The sequence below is a fragment of the Haplochromis burtoni genome, unplaced genomic scaffold (genome assembly GCF_018398535.1).
Source record: "Haplochromis burtoni strain Fernald_Lab_line unplaced genomic scaffold, NCSU_Asbu1 Contig_403, whole genome shotgun sequence".
In the NCBI taxonomy this organism is placed as follows: Eukaryota; Metazoa; Chordata; class Actinopteri; order Cichliformes; family Cichlidae; genus Haplochromis; species Haplochromis burtoni.
Genome location: NW_024582764.1, coordinates 86,142 through 102,290, shown reverse-complemented (window position 1 = coordinate 102,290; position 16,149 = coordinate 86,142). Strand labels below are relative to the sequence as shown.

Sequence of the window (16,149 nt, the reverse complement as noted above, 5' to 3'; positions counted from 1 at the left end):
AAAATCTGACACATGCGACAACAGTGCTCTGGTCGTGGCTACGGCATGTTATAGGTTGTATTGTGGTTTCTTGTTCTTATTCAAGTTACTCAGGCAATTGAACAAAGCCCTACAAAAGCTATCAATGAACTTTTTAAATGGCTTTTTGAGCCAACCCAGAGTAATCGTCGAGCCCAGAAGACAACACATTCATCGAAACACGGACATCCACCCACCCAGTGCTTTAACCAGTACTAAAAAAAAGTCCTTTATATATAGAAAAATGCATTTTCTTTTCATTGCCCATATGAATCTTCAGTCTTACAGTATTTAAGGCAAAAAGTAGTCTTTGTCATGGGCACTGGCTTCTTTACTATAATGTCCAGTTGTATCTGTGTGTGTCTGTTAGGATCTGCATGTGGTGCTTATGCATGTCTTTGATTTTCAGTCCTTCTTTCTGATGTCAGACAGTGAAGCAGCAGTGAGGGCTGGGGAACGTACTCAGCAGCTCGACTGGTTTTAATGTTGTCGTAGGCCTTCAGTACAATGCTATGATATTGATTTAGACTAAATAAGCTATGTAAGGCCTTCAGTAGGCTACAGTATTGAGAAAATGCATCAGTATGTAAGCAATGATGAAGTGAAGTGTGCACAACATTTCGTGATCCCAGTCTCTGTGCACTTTTTTAGTCAGTTAATTCAACAGCAAAGACATAATGAGTGTTGCACATTTTTTTTTCTTTTTTTTAAAGTCAGGGCATCAAAGCAGGTTACGAGGTCCCGTCGCTCCAGTGTGTGGCCCATTCCTTTTTTTGGACGCCTCCTGACTTCTCAGTCTGAAACTGAGGCCGGTCCTCGCGAGGAATCTTGACCGCGTGGTACTGAGGCAGTTTGTCCTTGTAGTGCGCCCGTCGGAAGAAGCCACACTATTGACCCAGGGAGGAAAGTGGGTCGGAGTGCACACAGAAGAAGGGAAAGATGGATGGAGGAGGCAGAAGGGAAGGAAAAAGAATTAACCAGTGCCACTTTTAAGGGACTGTGGTAACTACAGTTGTTAAACTGTGTTTGAGGAGATGCTGTGTTACTAAATAGCATGCCTTCTAAGAAAAATATCCACTCTTATTCATTGCGTTTAGGTAAAGCTTTACAGTGCATCTCACAGATAAGAAGGCAAAGTGATTACCTGATTACCAGCTGCAAATAAAGTGACTTTTTAATAAAAAATAAATTTAAAACAGCACACCAACCAAAAAGCACACTCTCATGCTCAACATTTATAACCTTGCACCAGCCTGAAGTGTCTGCGATTAACACACCAACACACTGAAGTACCGCTAAGCAGATTTACACTCATTAAAAGGAACAAAGACATCCACTGATCCTAACGACAAGTTCAGTCTGGCACCTGGAAAAGTTGATCAGTTATTGAATGCATGTCAAATCGTTAATAGATTTTTAGGAAGAGGGGACCGTGTAGAAATGAACAGTCTTCTGAGAATGATGCCAGAATGAACAAGTGCAGATAACTGAAAAGTAAGAGGCACAAAACACAGCACAGCAGGCATGTTAAAGCCTTGAAGGAGAGATGGCTGGATGGTGTTCAACAGGCACAGATTAGGTGAATAGAAAACAAAGGTTTTAAATTATTTTACAGAACAAAACACCGAAAACAGTTTCAGTGAACCAACAACTGAGACTAGCAAAGTAGCTGCTCATGGGAGACATTAATATTAAAGGTTGTTGTTAAAATAGGACATTTAGGCTAATACCTAGCATTAGGCTATATGTGCAACTAGCCACCTATGTAGAGATAGCAGATATGTGTTTCTATAATAAGGTATGATGATTTCAGACATTTTAGGGGAATTAAATACAATGAAAATAGCTTTTTTAAAATTTGGGATCAAATCATGAATGTAGGCAACACAGTTCATATATGCTAACTGGCCACTTTACTGGGTACACCTGTACAGATGCTTGTCAGTTGAAAAGTCTTATTAGTCGGTCACATGGCAAGATCTCCGTATATTTAGGCTGACAGAAATGGCCAAGATGACCTGCTGACATCTATGTCTTTCATGAACTGATGATTTGCTGGGATTTTTCTACACAACCATCTCCAGGGTTTACAGGCAAAGTATCCAGTGTCCTGCCTTGTTGGCAGAGGAGAATTGCCAGCATCCTTTGAGCTGATGCAAGGCAAAATTCAAATAACCCCTTGTTGCATGCAAGGTATTCAGGAAAGCATCTCTGAATGCACAACACACTGAACCTTGAAATAGTTGAACTCAAGCAGCAAAAGGCCACATTGGCTGCTGCTGTCAGCTAGGAACAGGAAACTGAGACTGCATTTCACACGGGCTCATCAAAACTGGGCAACAGAAGATTGGAAAAACTGATGAGTCTCAATTTCTGCTGCAACATTCAGATGCTGGAGTCAGGTGACCAAGACAGATGACCAAGTGTAGCCATAATCTGATAGCTGCTTCCAGCAGGATAATGTTCCATGTAACTCAAATAATCTGAAACTGGTTTCTTGAACCTAACAATGAGTTGCCTCAACAAGCAACACTCACCAGATCCCTTTGGGGTGTAATGAAATGAGAAATTAGCATCATGCGTTTATAGCTGACAAATCTGCAAAGTGTGTGATGCTATCACGTAAAAATGGACCAAATTCTCTGCGGAACGTTTCCAGGACCTTTTTGAATCTGTGTCATGAAAAAAACAAGGCAACTCTGAAGGCGAAAGTGAGTGCAACTAGCGAGGTGTACCAAATAAAGTGGTTGCTTAGTATAAATGTTTTACCTATTTAATGAAGGTTTAATTTAAAAATGAACAGACACAAAATATAACCTAGAGAAATAATTTTATACCCCCTTATGGAGCTAATAACCTCTCATTTTAATTCTCAATCTGCCTGCAAACATTGTCCCGTAAAAATGAGTGATGGCAGAAACTAGAAGCCACCTTTTGTCTATATTGAAGAATAAAGTAGGAAAATGCTAAGAATCTGGTAAATCTGTCTTTTTTTGTCATTATAATGTTTTTTTCTTTCTACTAATATAAACAGGAACAAAGGTAAAGAAGGCTTTACAAGAGATCAGTTCTCTTGTATCTCATGTGTCACTGCTATGATGCCACCTGAGATCATCTGAGCCTACATTTGCTGTCATGCTGTAATGAACACCACCGGCCTTCGAGTGAATTGAGGAACAAAGACGACTGCAGGTGAAGATTTTTACCGCTTGGAGTGAGAAGAGGAGGGGAGAGCAGGCCAGAGGGGGGTATACTTTATATTATTGTTCTGTCGCCTGCTTCTCCGCCTCCGAGGGTTGGACCCCCAAATGGGCACGGTAGTACTCCGTCTCATAATGATGGCGTCGCTCACTGCGTTTGAAGAACCCACACTGGGGCGGGGTAGTGGGGAAAACACAGATATATAACAGAGGGGATTCCCCGATAGAGGTGAGGAGGAAAGAAAAGGGAACAAAACACAGATTGGAGCGTCACACAGAGGACAAACATGAGGACAGAAGAGGAAAGGCACAGGTGAGAGTGAGCTGGAAGGAATAAAACATTTGCAGGACAGATCAGAGCAAGGCAGACCAATAACGGACGGCCCAGAGCGAAGGCAACTGCAGTGACATCAAAGAAACGTCACTCAGGATCCTGCAGCTGTTGAACTTTGATGGAAAGGAAAAGAGTACTTGAGGACTAGTTAACTTACTTTACTAAAATATTCCAGTTTATTGTGACTCTTCTTCCACATTTCAGGTGGAACTATTATTGCTATGCAAATGAATCCTGTAAGGCCTGTAACTGTATCCGACGTGTTTTTGGACCTCTATATCATCAATTTTTAAATTGTAAAAGTAATTTTTGAGCAATAAACTGCAAAAATGATACATTTAGAATATCATACTCATGTGTTATGCAAACAATAAGTAATAAGTGCATAAATGCAAATTGACTGTACAAATATATATAATTTCATTTTTTGTGCATCTAAATTTTCATGGTTTTGGCTTCAGGGTTAACATCATATATGACCTGCGATCCATCTTAGAAAAGTGCTCACTTGCTAGTTAGCTAGCACTACTTTAAACAAATACAGAATAAGAATTTTCTCTAATAAATTGTGTAAATTGTTAAATTATAAATTATTAAGAATTATTATTTTTGATTAGCAAGAAATATAATTCAGTAACGCGTTACTGTAATCCGATTACTTTTTTCAATAACGAGTAAAGTAAGGGATTACTATTGCAAAAACGGTAATTAGATTACCGTTACTTTCCCGTAGGAACGCTGCGTTACTGCGTTACTAAAACCGTGATTTTTTGCGAGAATGTCTCACGACAGTGACGTAAGCGAGTGCACGTCGTGACAACAGCTGTGTGCAGATCAACAATGGATACATCATATCGAGTACGCGAGAGAGTATGAGCTGCAGCGTTTAAAGTGTGGAAGCTACTGACCTTACTTTGAGTTTGATCTCCATAAAAAGTGACAAAAACATTAGTGTCCGCTGTGCGTGGGAAGAAAACTTCTTTTTACAGCAACCACAGTGCTGCTACCACGTAATGGGAAATCACAGAGAAACTCCGCGGATTCTTCCACTGACCGCCTGCGGCACACCTGCACCAGGGCTAACCTCCGCCTACTCCTGCTTTACAGGTGAAAATAGAGCAACAGGACCGCTAGTCTTTGACTTTATTTATTTTCTGCTGTGTTTTACTTGCATCTATTTGAAAGACTGAGTGTAAACACAAAAAATATTTTATTTTATGTGCTGGAATGTGCAGAAAATAGGTTTAAATAGTTAAACAAATTTCTTCCAGTCAGAGAATGTTGCATATAATTAAATTTTTGCTTGATGCATAAAGTTAAAAGATTAAAACTAATAAAACAAGTTTTAAAAAGAGACTTTTCCATTTGATTACATTTTGTATGATGGATTATGTAGAAAAAGTAGAATTGGGCTGAAAGATCTATCGCTTTATCACCTATTCAGGTTGTAAATCGTGTTTTTAAAAAGTAACTAAGTAACTAAGTAATTAATTACTTTTGAAAATAAGTAATCAGTAAAGTAACGGGATTACTTTTTGGGGAAGTAATCAGTAATTAGTTACTGATTACTTTTTTCAAGTAACTTGACCAAAACTGGTTGCCACCCAAAAGTAAATTGTCAATTTTTAATGTATTTTCTTCTATTTTCTTCTTTGACATCATTTTTCACATAAAACATTACTATATAAACATTTATATGTAAACCTGTCTTATTTTCCTGTTTGATTTTTTTTTATCTTTCCACTACTGTTAATGATAAAGACCTACAGTTGAATAAAAAGACAAAAAACACAGTGAAAAAGTAAAGACAGACCATTTGAGATCTGATGGATTACCTTCCATAGCATGAGGACCAGCAGTGCCAGCAGCAGGACACCTGCCAGGATGGCAATGAGGATGATCCACCAGGGGATCCAGTACTGGTCAGTAACACCGTGCTCGGGATAAATCATCACTGAAACCTGATAAGGAAGAAAAGATATTCAGCTCAAAGCTTGAAGCAATGCACAAACAGCAACTTAACAGTAAAAATGTTTATTTTTTAAATGAATGTGTGTGAAGTACCAGTGCAGCAGCATCCTTAAGGACCAGATGTTTGATGCTGGACTTCACAGTGATGTTGGCTCTGACCAGCAGCTCCAGAGCACTGACTGCTGGGAAGTCCTAAGAGACAGACAGAAACAAAGCCAGTAGCAAGTTTGTGTTTAAAACAAGGAAAACTGCACAGAGAAACATTAAAACTTCAGCCAAAAGCAACATAATGTTGGCTCCACTAATTACATCATATAAACTATTCACACAGTTTAATAAAACTAGTGTTTGAGCCAAAACTATGAAATAGTGAGATTTAAAGAGAAAACAAACTAGACTCTATTTCCTTTAGGTGCTTTGCTGATCCCTTATTTCCTAAGGGATCATTACATGATTAAAGGAGTCCGTCCAGATGCAAACATCATGTATCCAGGCTTGTGACCTCTTGTTCTCCTCCTCGTCCCACGGAGGAGATACAAACAAGGCAAATTTAATGACAAATTCAATTTCAAAATTGTAAATAAATTTCTATTAAAAAGTTGATGTTTGATGGAAAAGCAAACTAACATATTCACATATTCTTACTCTTTGATCTCAGTGAATATTGAAAATTGAAAGTCCATTTGACTTGGTCGCCAGACATCGTCTGTAACATACGAGCTTCCTGACATCAGTCGTCACTGTGTAAATGCGTTTGCTGCAGTTATCGCTCTCTCGCTGCTCGCTGCAGCAGCTGTGACAGTTGGACTGAAGCTGAGCTTGAGAGTAATATTCAGAAAGGTGCTGATGTAATATTACCTCTATGAAACTGCTGTTCCACAGTCTGGCGTGGATTTTAAGCACAGCCTGACCGGAGAAGCTGTGGAGAGGACACTGGAACAGCACACAGCGTGCTGACCCCAGCAGGCAATCCTAGAAAACAAAGTCACACCTGAATGTAAACTGCTGTGGAAATGAAAGAGGACTACGTGTTCACATTTTAAAACTGTTGAATTGTTTGAGTGCATTGGCAGGAAATCAATAACCCACGTTCTGGTCTTTTCCCTGGCTCTCTGCTTCTTTTCCTTCTTACCAGTTTGAGCGACTTGCGTCTGTCTGAAGCTGCCACAGCAGGCGTGGTCTGTCCCACGCTGCCTTTAGTCATGATCTGACCTTCCTCCTCAGGGTGGGAGCGGCGTTTTCGCCCAACCTGCTGAAATAGATGCATTTATATGCGTGTTTCAACAAAAGGTTCAAAAAGGTTTTGTCAAAATGCAAAGAGACAGCATATAATATATTATAAAGGATTTTTTTCATTAACTTCTCTCCTAAAACAGTGTAAAACACAGAAAAAGAGAAGATTAAATGAATTGCTAACATACGTCATTCAGCACTGACTTCTGGACTGAGTGACTGAGTCCTCATATCCTATTCTTATTATTTCTGTCACTTGCTGTTAAAACATGGACTTGTGAGCCCTTTTCCAATGAAATAAATTGCTCTTTAAAAATATTGTTTGCCCTGAAAAAATTTAAAAAAATAATTTTGAGAAAAAATGCAACTGAAATATTATTTATTATTATTTATTCAGGGAAACATGACTAGTACAAAATAATTGTATACCAATCAAGTACCTTTCATTTGACCAGATTCCATTAAATGTAATGCTGTATGTAACGATATATCATGAAAAATTAACATGTACTCAAATTAGTTAAAGTCAGCATATATATTTTTGTGTGTATGTGTAAACAAATGAGCCAGTTCAAAGTCGGCAGTGACTTGCTCCGCCTACCCCGTGACTGCCCGGCTCTGCAGGCGAGGAGCCCTGTAGCTTCAGAGGATTCAGAGCTGATGTAGGGCTGCACTGTGTTTCCGGGTGGCCTTGAAACGTCAAGCTGGCAGGATACAGGAGCCATTTCTCATTGGCCAGCTCATAGGGCCACATGATGTTGAGGAAGGCAGAGCCAAGTGTCTGGAGAGCTTGACCGGGATTAGCAACCTGACAGAGGGGAAAAAAAGAACCTTACATTTAATAAAGTATGTTCATAGATGTTTCTGTCTTGGGTCCTTTTTTTTGCTATTATGAAAAGATAAAATAAACAAGACAGACTAAGAGAAGGCAAACCTCTCTGGGCAGTATTTACTTTTAAGGAGATAGTATTGTATTTTGTAAACATTCGTTTTGAGTTCTCTCTTGTTTTTAAAGGTACATTAAGAAGTTGCAGTGCAGTAAAAGCAAGTCCAATGAGCATGCTTTTGTTATTGGCCCCACTGAAACCTATTTTAATATACTTATAATATATATTTTTCTTCTTTTTTTTACATGTAGGTGGCAAAACAGCATCCCAGATAGCCACAAACTCTTTTCTTACCACAAACTCAAAACCCACAGCACTGCCGATGTCGTCCAGACTGCTCATAGCACTCTCACCCCTCACTGCACCGCTGAAGAACAGCTTGTCGGGATTGACGCGCCTAATACAGAAAGTACAGTGACCATCAGTGTGTCAGAAGGCTGGAAACACAAAACTTAACATTACTATCATTACATCACTGTCTATTTCCTCACTATTCAACCACTTTTATTGATGAGCAAGACTGCGTCTTAAAGCGGAGCATTCATAATTGAATTTAAAAACCTTTAATAAATGAGCTAAATATTATTAAAATACATGTGGTTTCATTTTAAATTTTCACACTTCCAAAGGTCATTCTCTGGTTAGAGAGGTATAAAGTGAGCATATTTCCACATGTTATAATGGTGCAGGCATAAACACATGAAGTCCTGATTTTAAATCTTGAACCTCAGTGTGGAAAAAACACCGCTTCAGCGAAGAGTTGGAACAAGCTGATCAAATTTATGTGACAGATAATGTGGAATGAAATGATTTTACCAACCATAAAGCATGTGAGGGTGTTTTAGTAGACCTACATAAAGCAGCTTTACTGCCACAGACTCTTTTAATAGACTGAAGGTGTTACTCACCCACTGACAGACAGAGGGAGCTCTATCACAACTTTAGCGTAAGCTGTCACAGGGACCAAGTCAGGCTGTTCGCTGATGCTGAGGACAAAACGATGAAAGAACTCAGATGAAAGTCAAAACATAAAAAGTAAGAATGTGATCTTTGTTGTCACATATCAGGGAAAATGTGGAAAACTTACGTTTTCAGTGAGAGCTCAGCTGTCAGCTCGGTGGTCTCAATAGTGATGTTAGCTGTGCTCAGACTGATGGAAAATTTCAGCTGAGGGAAAAAACATGAGAATAAAAGTTTTTTTTAAATATGTTTTTGCTTCTTTTGTTGAGTTTAGCAATAAACACACAGTTTTGTCTTACTTTAGAGTTTCGTTTGACGGGGTTTCCCAGGTCGCATTCAACCTGGGAGCCATTCTGGTTTGCTTGACATCTCATCTGCAGTCAGATCAGACAAATACTATCAGAGGAACACGTCATCAACTCTAAAACGATAGTCTGAGACTATATTTAGCAGATCTCACACCTGCTCTGGGATCCTGGAGCCGGCGTATGACAGTGTGTTTGGCAGGGAGATAATAAGCTGAGCAGCATGAGCATCATCGCCATCCTCCTCGGGGTAAAGAGGGTCAGAGGGCATGTTAGTGACGGTGATGTCCAGCACCACCAGCCGCTGATCTGAGAGAGAAAACACCTGCACATCGTCCTCATCTCTGTAAGACGGCAAAGGAGGCAAAAAAGACAAAACATTTTTAAAGAGAGGCATTTCAACATAGTCTGAAGGTTGAGCAGAAATAAGCTGAGTAAGCAATCTTAACATAATTGTAGATTTTTTGTGGTAGGGCTGTAAACTGTAAACTCTTTATTCCAATATGACACTTTGCCTATGCATTCATCTGCAGTGACAGCTACAGAGGAGCTTTTGGGAGATTAGTTAGAAAAGCTTGAACCCTTTCAGTTTAACATTACTTCTGTGTAAGATTTATTGTTATTTATTTAATAATAAATAATTAAAACAATAACAATTTCGATATGATACCATGCTGTTTCCTGAAGATTTGCCATTAATCATCACTATCATCTCAGTCAGACAATAAAAAACTGTTGGGGTGTCGGGTTGCACAGCAGATACTTACTTTGACAGAGGGATGAAGAGGTCAGAGTTCAGGGGTCGAGTACCAAACTGGTAGCTTAGCTTCAGGTTGCTCTGGCAGATTTTGTCATTGCCGCATCCTTCTCGCAGAAAGTTCACCTTCAGGGATTAAAAAAGACAAATATTAGGCTGAGATCAGGAATTCAAGAGGTTTTATAGTTTTAAACTTTTGTGGGTTTTTATAATCTTATGCCAAAGAAACTGGTCAATCATTTGATTAACGCTGACAACTCATTTTATGCTTTAAATGATTTATCAGTTCACTAAATACTGCACTGGGTGCATTGCTGTATGCTACAAAAGTGTATATGCAGTTGCAAAGGTAAGTAAGAGATAAGCTTAATGAGGAGCCTGTCGTTGAGTTGAGTTGAAAAAGTTTAAAAGCAGCCCAAGTAGAAGAACAGGTTTAAATGCTCTGTTTTGAGTTTATTTTATGTGTCACAGATTTGGCTTAAATGATCCTTGCTGAGTCTAAATGAATGAAGAAACACAATGTTGATGGAAAGCATTACATAAAGCTTTGGCTTGTTTATGTAGTAAATTATGAGCAGCAGGAGCTCATAAAAATTAAATCATCCTTAGAAATACTTCTTTTCCTATTTTGCTGCAGACCTCAGAGTGGAGCGTATTGGAAGGGGAGACATTGAGTATTGGCGGCAGCTTCTCCAGCCTTTTTGCAGAGTGTCTGCGTGGCGGCACGGGCTTGATAGTGTGGGTTATGACCAAAGAGATGGGACGCAGTTTGTCACGGATGTTCTCCTGCACAGAGGGAAAATGTAAAATTAAACTTCTGGCCAAAGTTACAGCAGAAAAGAATGAAATAGTTAATTAAAGAAATGTCTATTCAACTCAGCGTCCTTTTCATACTGGGATACTCCATACAAATCTGCCTTCCAAAGTAAAAGAAAGAAACACATCCATGAAATTAAATTACTGACATGCAGCTGGAAGACAGCGTTGGTGCACACAGCGTGACGCTGCCGATTTAGCTGCACTTCTTCTGTCTGTGTGTACTCCGGCTCCAGTAAACTGCGGCCCAGGAAGGTAACGCGATGCGGGAGGCCCACCTTCCTGCGCTCTGTGTCTGCTTCAAAGCGCACTACGAGGGCTTGAATGGAGCACATAGAGGGAGACAGATGGGTTGAAATACAGAAATGTCAGGACACACACCGAAAGAGCACTTAAAGAACCCACCGGGGACAGAAGATATACTAAACCCATCTGAGGAGGTACAGTATTACACAGCTGTGATTTAATCATAATAAGATCTAATGTTACCTCACAGATAAGGTTACTTTCTACCGTAAATAGAAATGACTCCTGTCACTGTGGGGAGTGATGCAAAGCCCCGCGAGAGCAAAAGACAGAAACAGTCGTGAAAGCCGATGTGTGACTTACTAATGTGTGGAGAGTAGTGAGTTGGGTACGCTACGAAGGTGAAGCAAGCCTTGACCTCCACACTAAAAACAGAAAACCACGAAGAGGAAAAAAGACATGATCTTTAGGAGCTTCAGGACTATAGAAGAACTTTAAATGTTTTTATTATCAGTTTGTTTGGTTAAGTTATCCTATAAGTTTAGTGCATTATGAGTGAGTACCAGACTCCATCTCTGTCTTTGCAGTTGGACTGCTCCAAATCTATTTGTGGAGGATCAATAGTTATGTCTCTCTTCACATGGATGACAGGACGAGATCTTGAGGACAAAAAAAGAAAACTTTTAATAAATTATTGATAATATGTTTTCATCCCTTAGATAAATGCACTGTCATCAAAATGTTTTCAGAGGTGTTCAACCAAAATCTTTCCTCACCTGAAGAGAACCACTGAATCGTTCAGCGAGCCCACTGCCACATCTGGGTAGTGATTGTTGTCGATATCCAAACCCCCTGAGATAGAATATCCAAAACGTCTCACATCAAAGTCCCGGCCATCCAGCACCTAATGGGATGAAGAACATTCAGTTTTATCCATGCCATCTCTTTCTCTCATTCACTCCTTCTGATTTTGACCTTTAATATTTTTTTGCAGTCGCTCATATCCAAAGCAAACTTACCTGAGCAGGTTTTGTCTCAATTCCAGATTTTGAGCCTCTATAGATAAAAACTTTTCCATCTCCATCAAACGGTGCTCCCACAGCAATATCTGTATAGATGTCAGACAAACTGGTTTCCAACACTACATTCTTATTGTAATGGTTTAAACCATAAACCACAGTTTGATATAGAAGACTTTCAACACATTAAACTGTTTCACTGCTGGAACCATTTAATGTTTTCCCTTATTTTCTAATATTTATATTCTGTTATACATCTATTATATCCTGATGAATGCTCATATTAAACATGACCATCATCATCCAGTCAGTGACTTATATTTACCATCACTCACAGTCGTTGGGTTTTCCATTCAGCGAATCAAACAGCAGAAGTTACCTTTTAAGATTAAAACATTCTGAGTCAATAAAAAAGTTTTTCTTGTACCTCCATATCCGTCCTGGTCTAGATCTCCAACGTTGCTGACTGTCATCCCAAACATGGAGTCGTATGTCCCGTTGAGGCGGATGGGTCGAGCCTGATCATCCCAGTGACCAAACGGGTTTAGATACACATAAACAGCTCCACCAATCTCTGCTTTACGGTCAAAAAAGTTAGGAGCTCCAACAATCAGGTCCGTCCAGCTAGCAAACAGAGGCGGAAAAGTAGAAATGAACACTTCTTTGAACAAGTCTCTTCTAATCTACATTCACAGTTTCCCTTGAATATGCATTTTATGCATTTTACACAGGAAAATGCTGTTGCAGGATTTAGGTGTTAAAAAATATGATCTTGTGTTTATAACTTTAAGATGAATTTGACATTTTTGTGTAGAACATGACCGTGCATTCCCATTTTCTCTCTTTTGGCTCTCAGCGAAGGCGGTCGCACTTTTCTCCTCTCCTTATCTTCCCTGCTTAGCTTCTTATGTCCTTGTCTTGTGTTTTTACTTACTTTTCCCTGGAGCACTCTCTCACAGTCTGTTCTCTAAAACCTAAACTAGTCTCTGAATGCAATTCATGCGGAGACCCCTTCGGCACCAGTTGCGGCCTCAAGGCTGGAGCTGAACAAAACACCCTGATAACGACTGTGTTTAGACTGATCCCCCCTCCCTTTCCAAACGCCTTTGATGCTTGTGCCCTACCGGGGAAGATGGCAGTCGACTGGACCAGCGCAGACATGCTGCAGGACCGGATGCGCTGTCTACACCGGCTCTCTCTCACCCTTTACCCGCCCCTGTTGCTTGTCTTGTGTTTCTATGGTGTATTGATAGTCATGTGCTTTTTGTGCTGAGGTGTTTTTTCTGTTATCAAACTGTTCTCCCACTAGGAGCTCAGTCTGAGTGGAGTTTTTTTTCTCCTCCTCTTACCTCATGTAGTGTATTTTTGTTGTTTTTCCTATCAGCCTACCTTTCTGACATGTCTGCCCAATGTGATGTTTGTGTAAAGTTGGTCAGAAGGTTCCTTTGTAAGTGCGCATGCGCCATTAGCATGCTGCCTGCTGTAACCCTAATTTCCTTCGGGATTAATAAAGTATTCTGATTCTGATTTCTATGGGTTATATGATTTTGTGATGGTCATCCTGACTGACTTCCTATTTAGCCTTTGCTCACCCATCACTGTTGAGATCTGTGGTGGCAACTGAATATCCGAATGAAGAGGCCAGCTCCTCCCCCCAGAAGATGTGCTGTGGCACCAACCGGTACACATTGTCTTTCTTCAGCAGCACCACCGCCCCGGTGTGATTGGCTCGGGGAGCACCGGCCACGAAGGTTAGCTCTCCGAGACTCATTATTCCCATGGCAGAGTCAACAGAAAACCCTAGAAAATAAGGAAGAAAAGAAAAGCAGAGGAGGAAGGAAAGAAGGAAGTGTTATGGGTTAATATCGACCGTGGGGTTCAGAGGATCACCTCCTCTGAGTGTGCCATGTTCTGCTCATCTTCTTACTAATGAAATGTGGGCCTTAAGTGACTATTGATTTTGTGCCTAACTCATGATGGGTGTAAATGTCCTGTGTGCTGTGCGTGTGAAAGGCTGTGTGTCTAGTGGAAGCAAAAAGGCTGGTTGTGATAGTAACATGAGATGTATTGACGTTGGCCTAATGTCTCCTGAGATTCATGATACCAAAGCTCTGCACTGGTTGCCTCTGGTGAAGGCGGAGTGTAAACATGGTGGGTGGACATTAAGCAGATTTATCGCCTGAAGCATCTCCTCTTCTCTGTGAGTGTGCTTTGTGAAAAGATAATCTGCATGTGTGTGGAGGAATTTGAGGATGCGCATGCATGTAAATCAGGTGAAGCAATTCAGCGTGTATATAGAGGAGGAAGGATGTTTGCATCATGTGCGGAATATTTCTGATCAAGCTGTGAAAAATGACACAAAACATATGAAACATTTTTCCAGAATGCAGGCATTTTCTACATGCACTCGCTATACTAGACTAAAAAGCAGGCAGCTGGTGCAAAAAGTGAGGACAATCTGTCTCCATCGGGACATGAAGGACATTTGTTGGTACTGAGTAAACATGCAGAGGGAGACAAGACAGAGACAAACAGTGAGCAGCTCCAGGGTGGCAGGTGGGGAATGCAGCACTGCAGCTTCTATAAAACCAGCAGATGTGGGAACAAGCTGCAACTTTTTCCTCGCAGGCTTTTAGCTCACAAGCTTGCAACATGGTAGAAACTATAAAGCTAATTAAGCAATGAAAGGATAAGTTTTTGCAATTTTAATCTTAATAAATTGCTTAGTTTTTATTTGAGTTAGACTGTTAGACAGAAAAAAGAGACAATTTGGAGAGCACAATGGAATTTCCGATATTTATTTTTTTATTTCTTTATTTTAAATATTCTCTTACCTACCTGCTAAATATGTCCTAGCCATTGGTTTAGTCAGCAAATACTCGAGGTTGTATCTACTGATTAGTCTCCAATGATGTACTCCTTAGTGTCCTACTCTTACTACAGTGGGGCAAAAAAGTATTTAGTCAGCCAACGATTGTGCAAGTTCCCCCACTTAAAATGATGACAGAGGTCAGTAATTTGCACCAGAGGTACACTTCAACTGTGAGAGACAGAATGTGAAAAAAAAATCCATGAATCCACATGGTAGGATTTGTAAAGAATTTATTCGTAAATCAGGGTGGAAAATAAGTATTTGGTCACCTCAAACAAGGAAAATCTCTGGCTCTCACAGACCTGTAACGTCTTCTGTAAGAAGCTTTTCTGTCCCCCACTCGTTACCTGTATGAATGGCACCTGTTTGAACTCATCATCTGTATAAAAGACACCTGTCCACAGCCTCAAACAGTCAGACTCCAAACTCCGCCATGGCCAAGACCAAAGAGCTTTCGAAGGACACCAGGAAAAGTATTGTAGACCTGCACCAGACTGGGAAGAGTGAATCTACAATAGGCAAGCAGCTTGGTGTGAAAAAATCAACTGTGGGAGCAATCATCAGAAAATGGAAGACATACAAGACCACTGATAATCTCCCTCGATCTGGGGCTCCACGCAAGATCTCATCCCATGGGGTCAAAATGATCATGAGAACGGTGAGCAAAGATCCCAGAACCACACGGGGGGACCTGGTGAATGACCTGCAGAGAGCTGGGACCAAAGTAACAAAGGTCACCATCAGTAACACACTACAACGGCAGGGAATCAAATCCCGCAGTGCCAGACGTGTTCCGCTGCTGAAGCCAGTGCATGTCCAGGCCCGTCTGAAGTTTGCCAGAGAGCACATGGATGATACAGCAGAGGATTGGGAGAATGTCATGTGGTCAGATGAAACCAAAGTAGAACTTTTTGGTATAAACTCAACTCGTCGTGTTTGGAGGAAGAAGAATACTGAGTTGCATCCCAAGAACACCATACCTACTGTGAAGCATGGGGGTGGAAACATCATGCTATGGGGCTGTTTTTCTGCCAAGGGGACAGGACGACTGATCCGTGTTAAGGACAGAATGAATGGGGCCATGTATCGTGAGATTTTGAGCCAAAACCTCCTTCCATCAGTGAGAACTTTGAAGATGAAACGAGGCTGGGTCTTCCAACATGACAATGATCCAAAACACACCGCCCGGGCAACAAAGGAGTGGCTCCATAAGAAGCATTTGAAAGTCCTGGAGTGGCCTAGCCAGTCTCCAGACCTCAACCCCATAGAAAATCTGTGGCGGGAGTTGAAAGTCCGTGGTGCTCGGCGACAGCCCCAAAACATCACTGCTCTCGAGAAGATCTGCATGGAGGAATGGGCCAAAATACCAGCTACTGTGTGTGCAAACCTGGTAAAGACCTATAGTAAACGTTTGACCTCTGTTATTGCCAACAACGGTTATGTTACAAAGTATTGAGTTGTATTTTTGTTATTGACCAAATACTTATTTTCCACCCTAATTTACGAATAAATTCTTTACAAATCCTACCAT

At 40.6% G+C, this 16,149-nt stretch overlaps 1 protein-coding gene across 5 annotated transcripts in view; it reads right to left on the bottom strand.

Annotated features, from left to right (window-relative positions):
* Positions 1-16,149, bottom strand: part of itga7 (integrin, alpha 7) — a 36,735-nt gene continuing 20,586 nt past the window's right edge. For 2 of the 5 annotated variants that reach the window (XM_042212963.1, XM_042212965.1), the window contains exons 6-25: positions 13,339-13,546; positions 12,174-12,370; positions 11,747-11,835; positions 11,504-11,631; positions 11,291-11,386; positions 11,091-11,152; positions 10,631-10,800; positions 10,305-10,451; positions 9,676-9,791; positions 9,066-9,252; positions 8,903-8,977; positions 8,731-8,810; positions 8,552-8,629; positions 7,938-8,040; positions 7,358-7,564; positions 6,656-6,775; positions 6,382-6,495; positions 5,617-5,715; positions 5,388-5,513; positions 1-905 (exon numbers count right to left, since the gene is read on the bottom strand). In XM_042212963.1, the coding sequence (XP_042068897.1) occupies positions 750-905; positions 5,388-5,513; positions 5,617-5,715; positions 6,382-6,495; positions 6,656-6,775; positions 7,358-7,564; positions 7,938-8,040; positions 8,552-8,629; positions 8,731-8,810; positions 8,903-8,977; positions 9,066-9,252; positions 9,676-9,791; positions 10,305-10,451; positions 10,631-10,800; positions 11,091-11,152; positions 11,291-11,386; positions 11,504-11,631; positions 11,747-11,835; positions 12,174-12,370; positions 13,339-13,546 (2,558 nt within the window). In that variant the 3' untranslated portion in view covers positions 1-749. Of the gene's footprint in view, positions 3,390-5,387; positions 5,514-5,616; positions 5,716-6,381; positions 6,496-6,655; positions 6,776-7,357; positions 7,565-7,937; positions 8,041-8,551; positions 8,630-8,730; positions 8,811-8,902; positions 8,978-9,065; positions 9,253-9,675; positions 9,792-10,304; positions 10,452-10,630; positions 10,801-11,090; positions 11,153-11,290; positions 11,387-11,503; positions 11,632-11,746; positions 11,836-12,173; positions 12,371-13,338; positions 13,547-16,149 lie in introns of all 5 variants that reach the window. The other 3 variants (XR_006052814.1, XM_042212964.1, XM_042212966.1) reach the window with 3 other exon arrangements.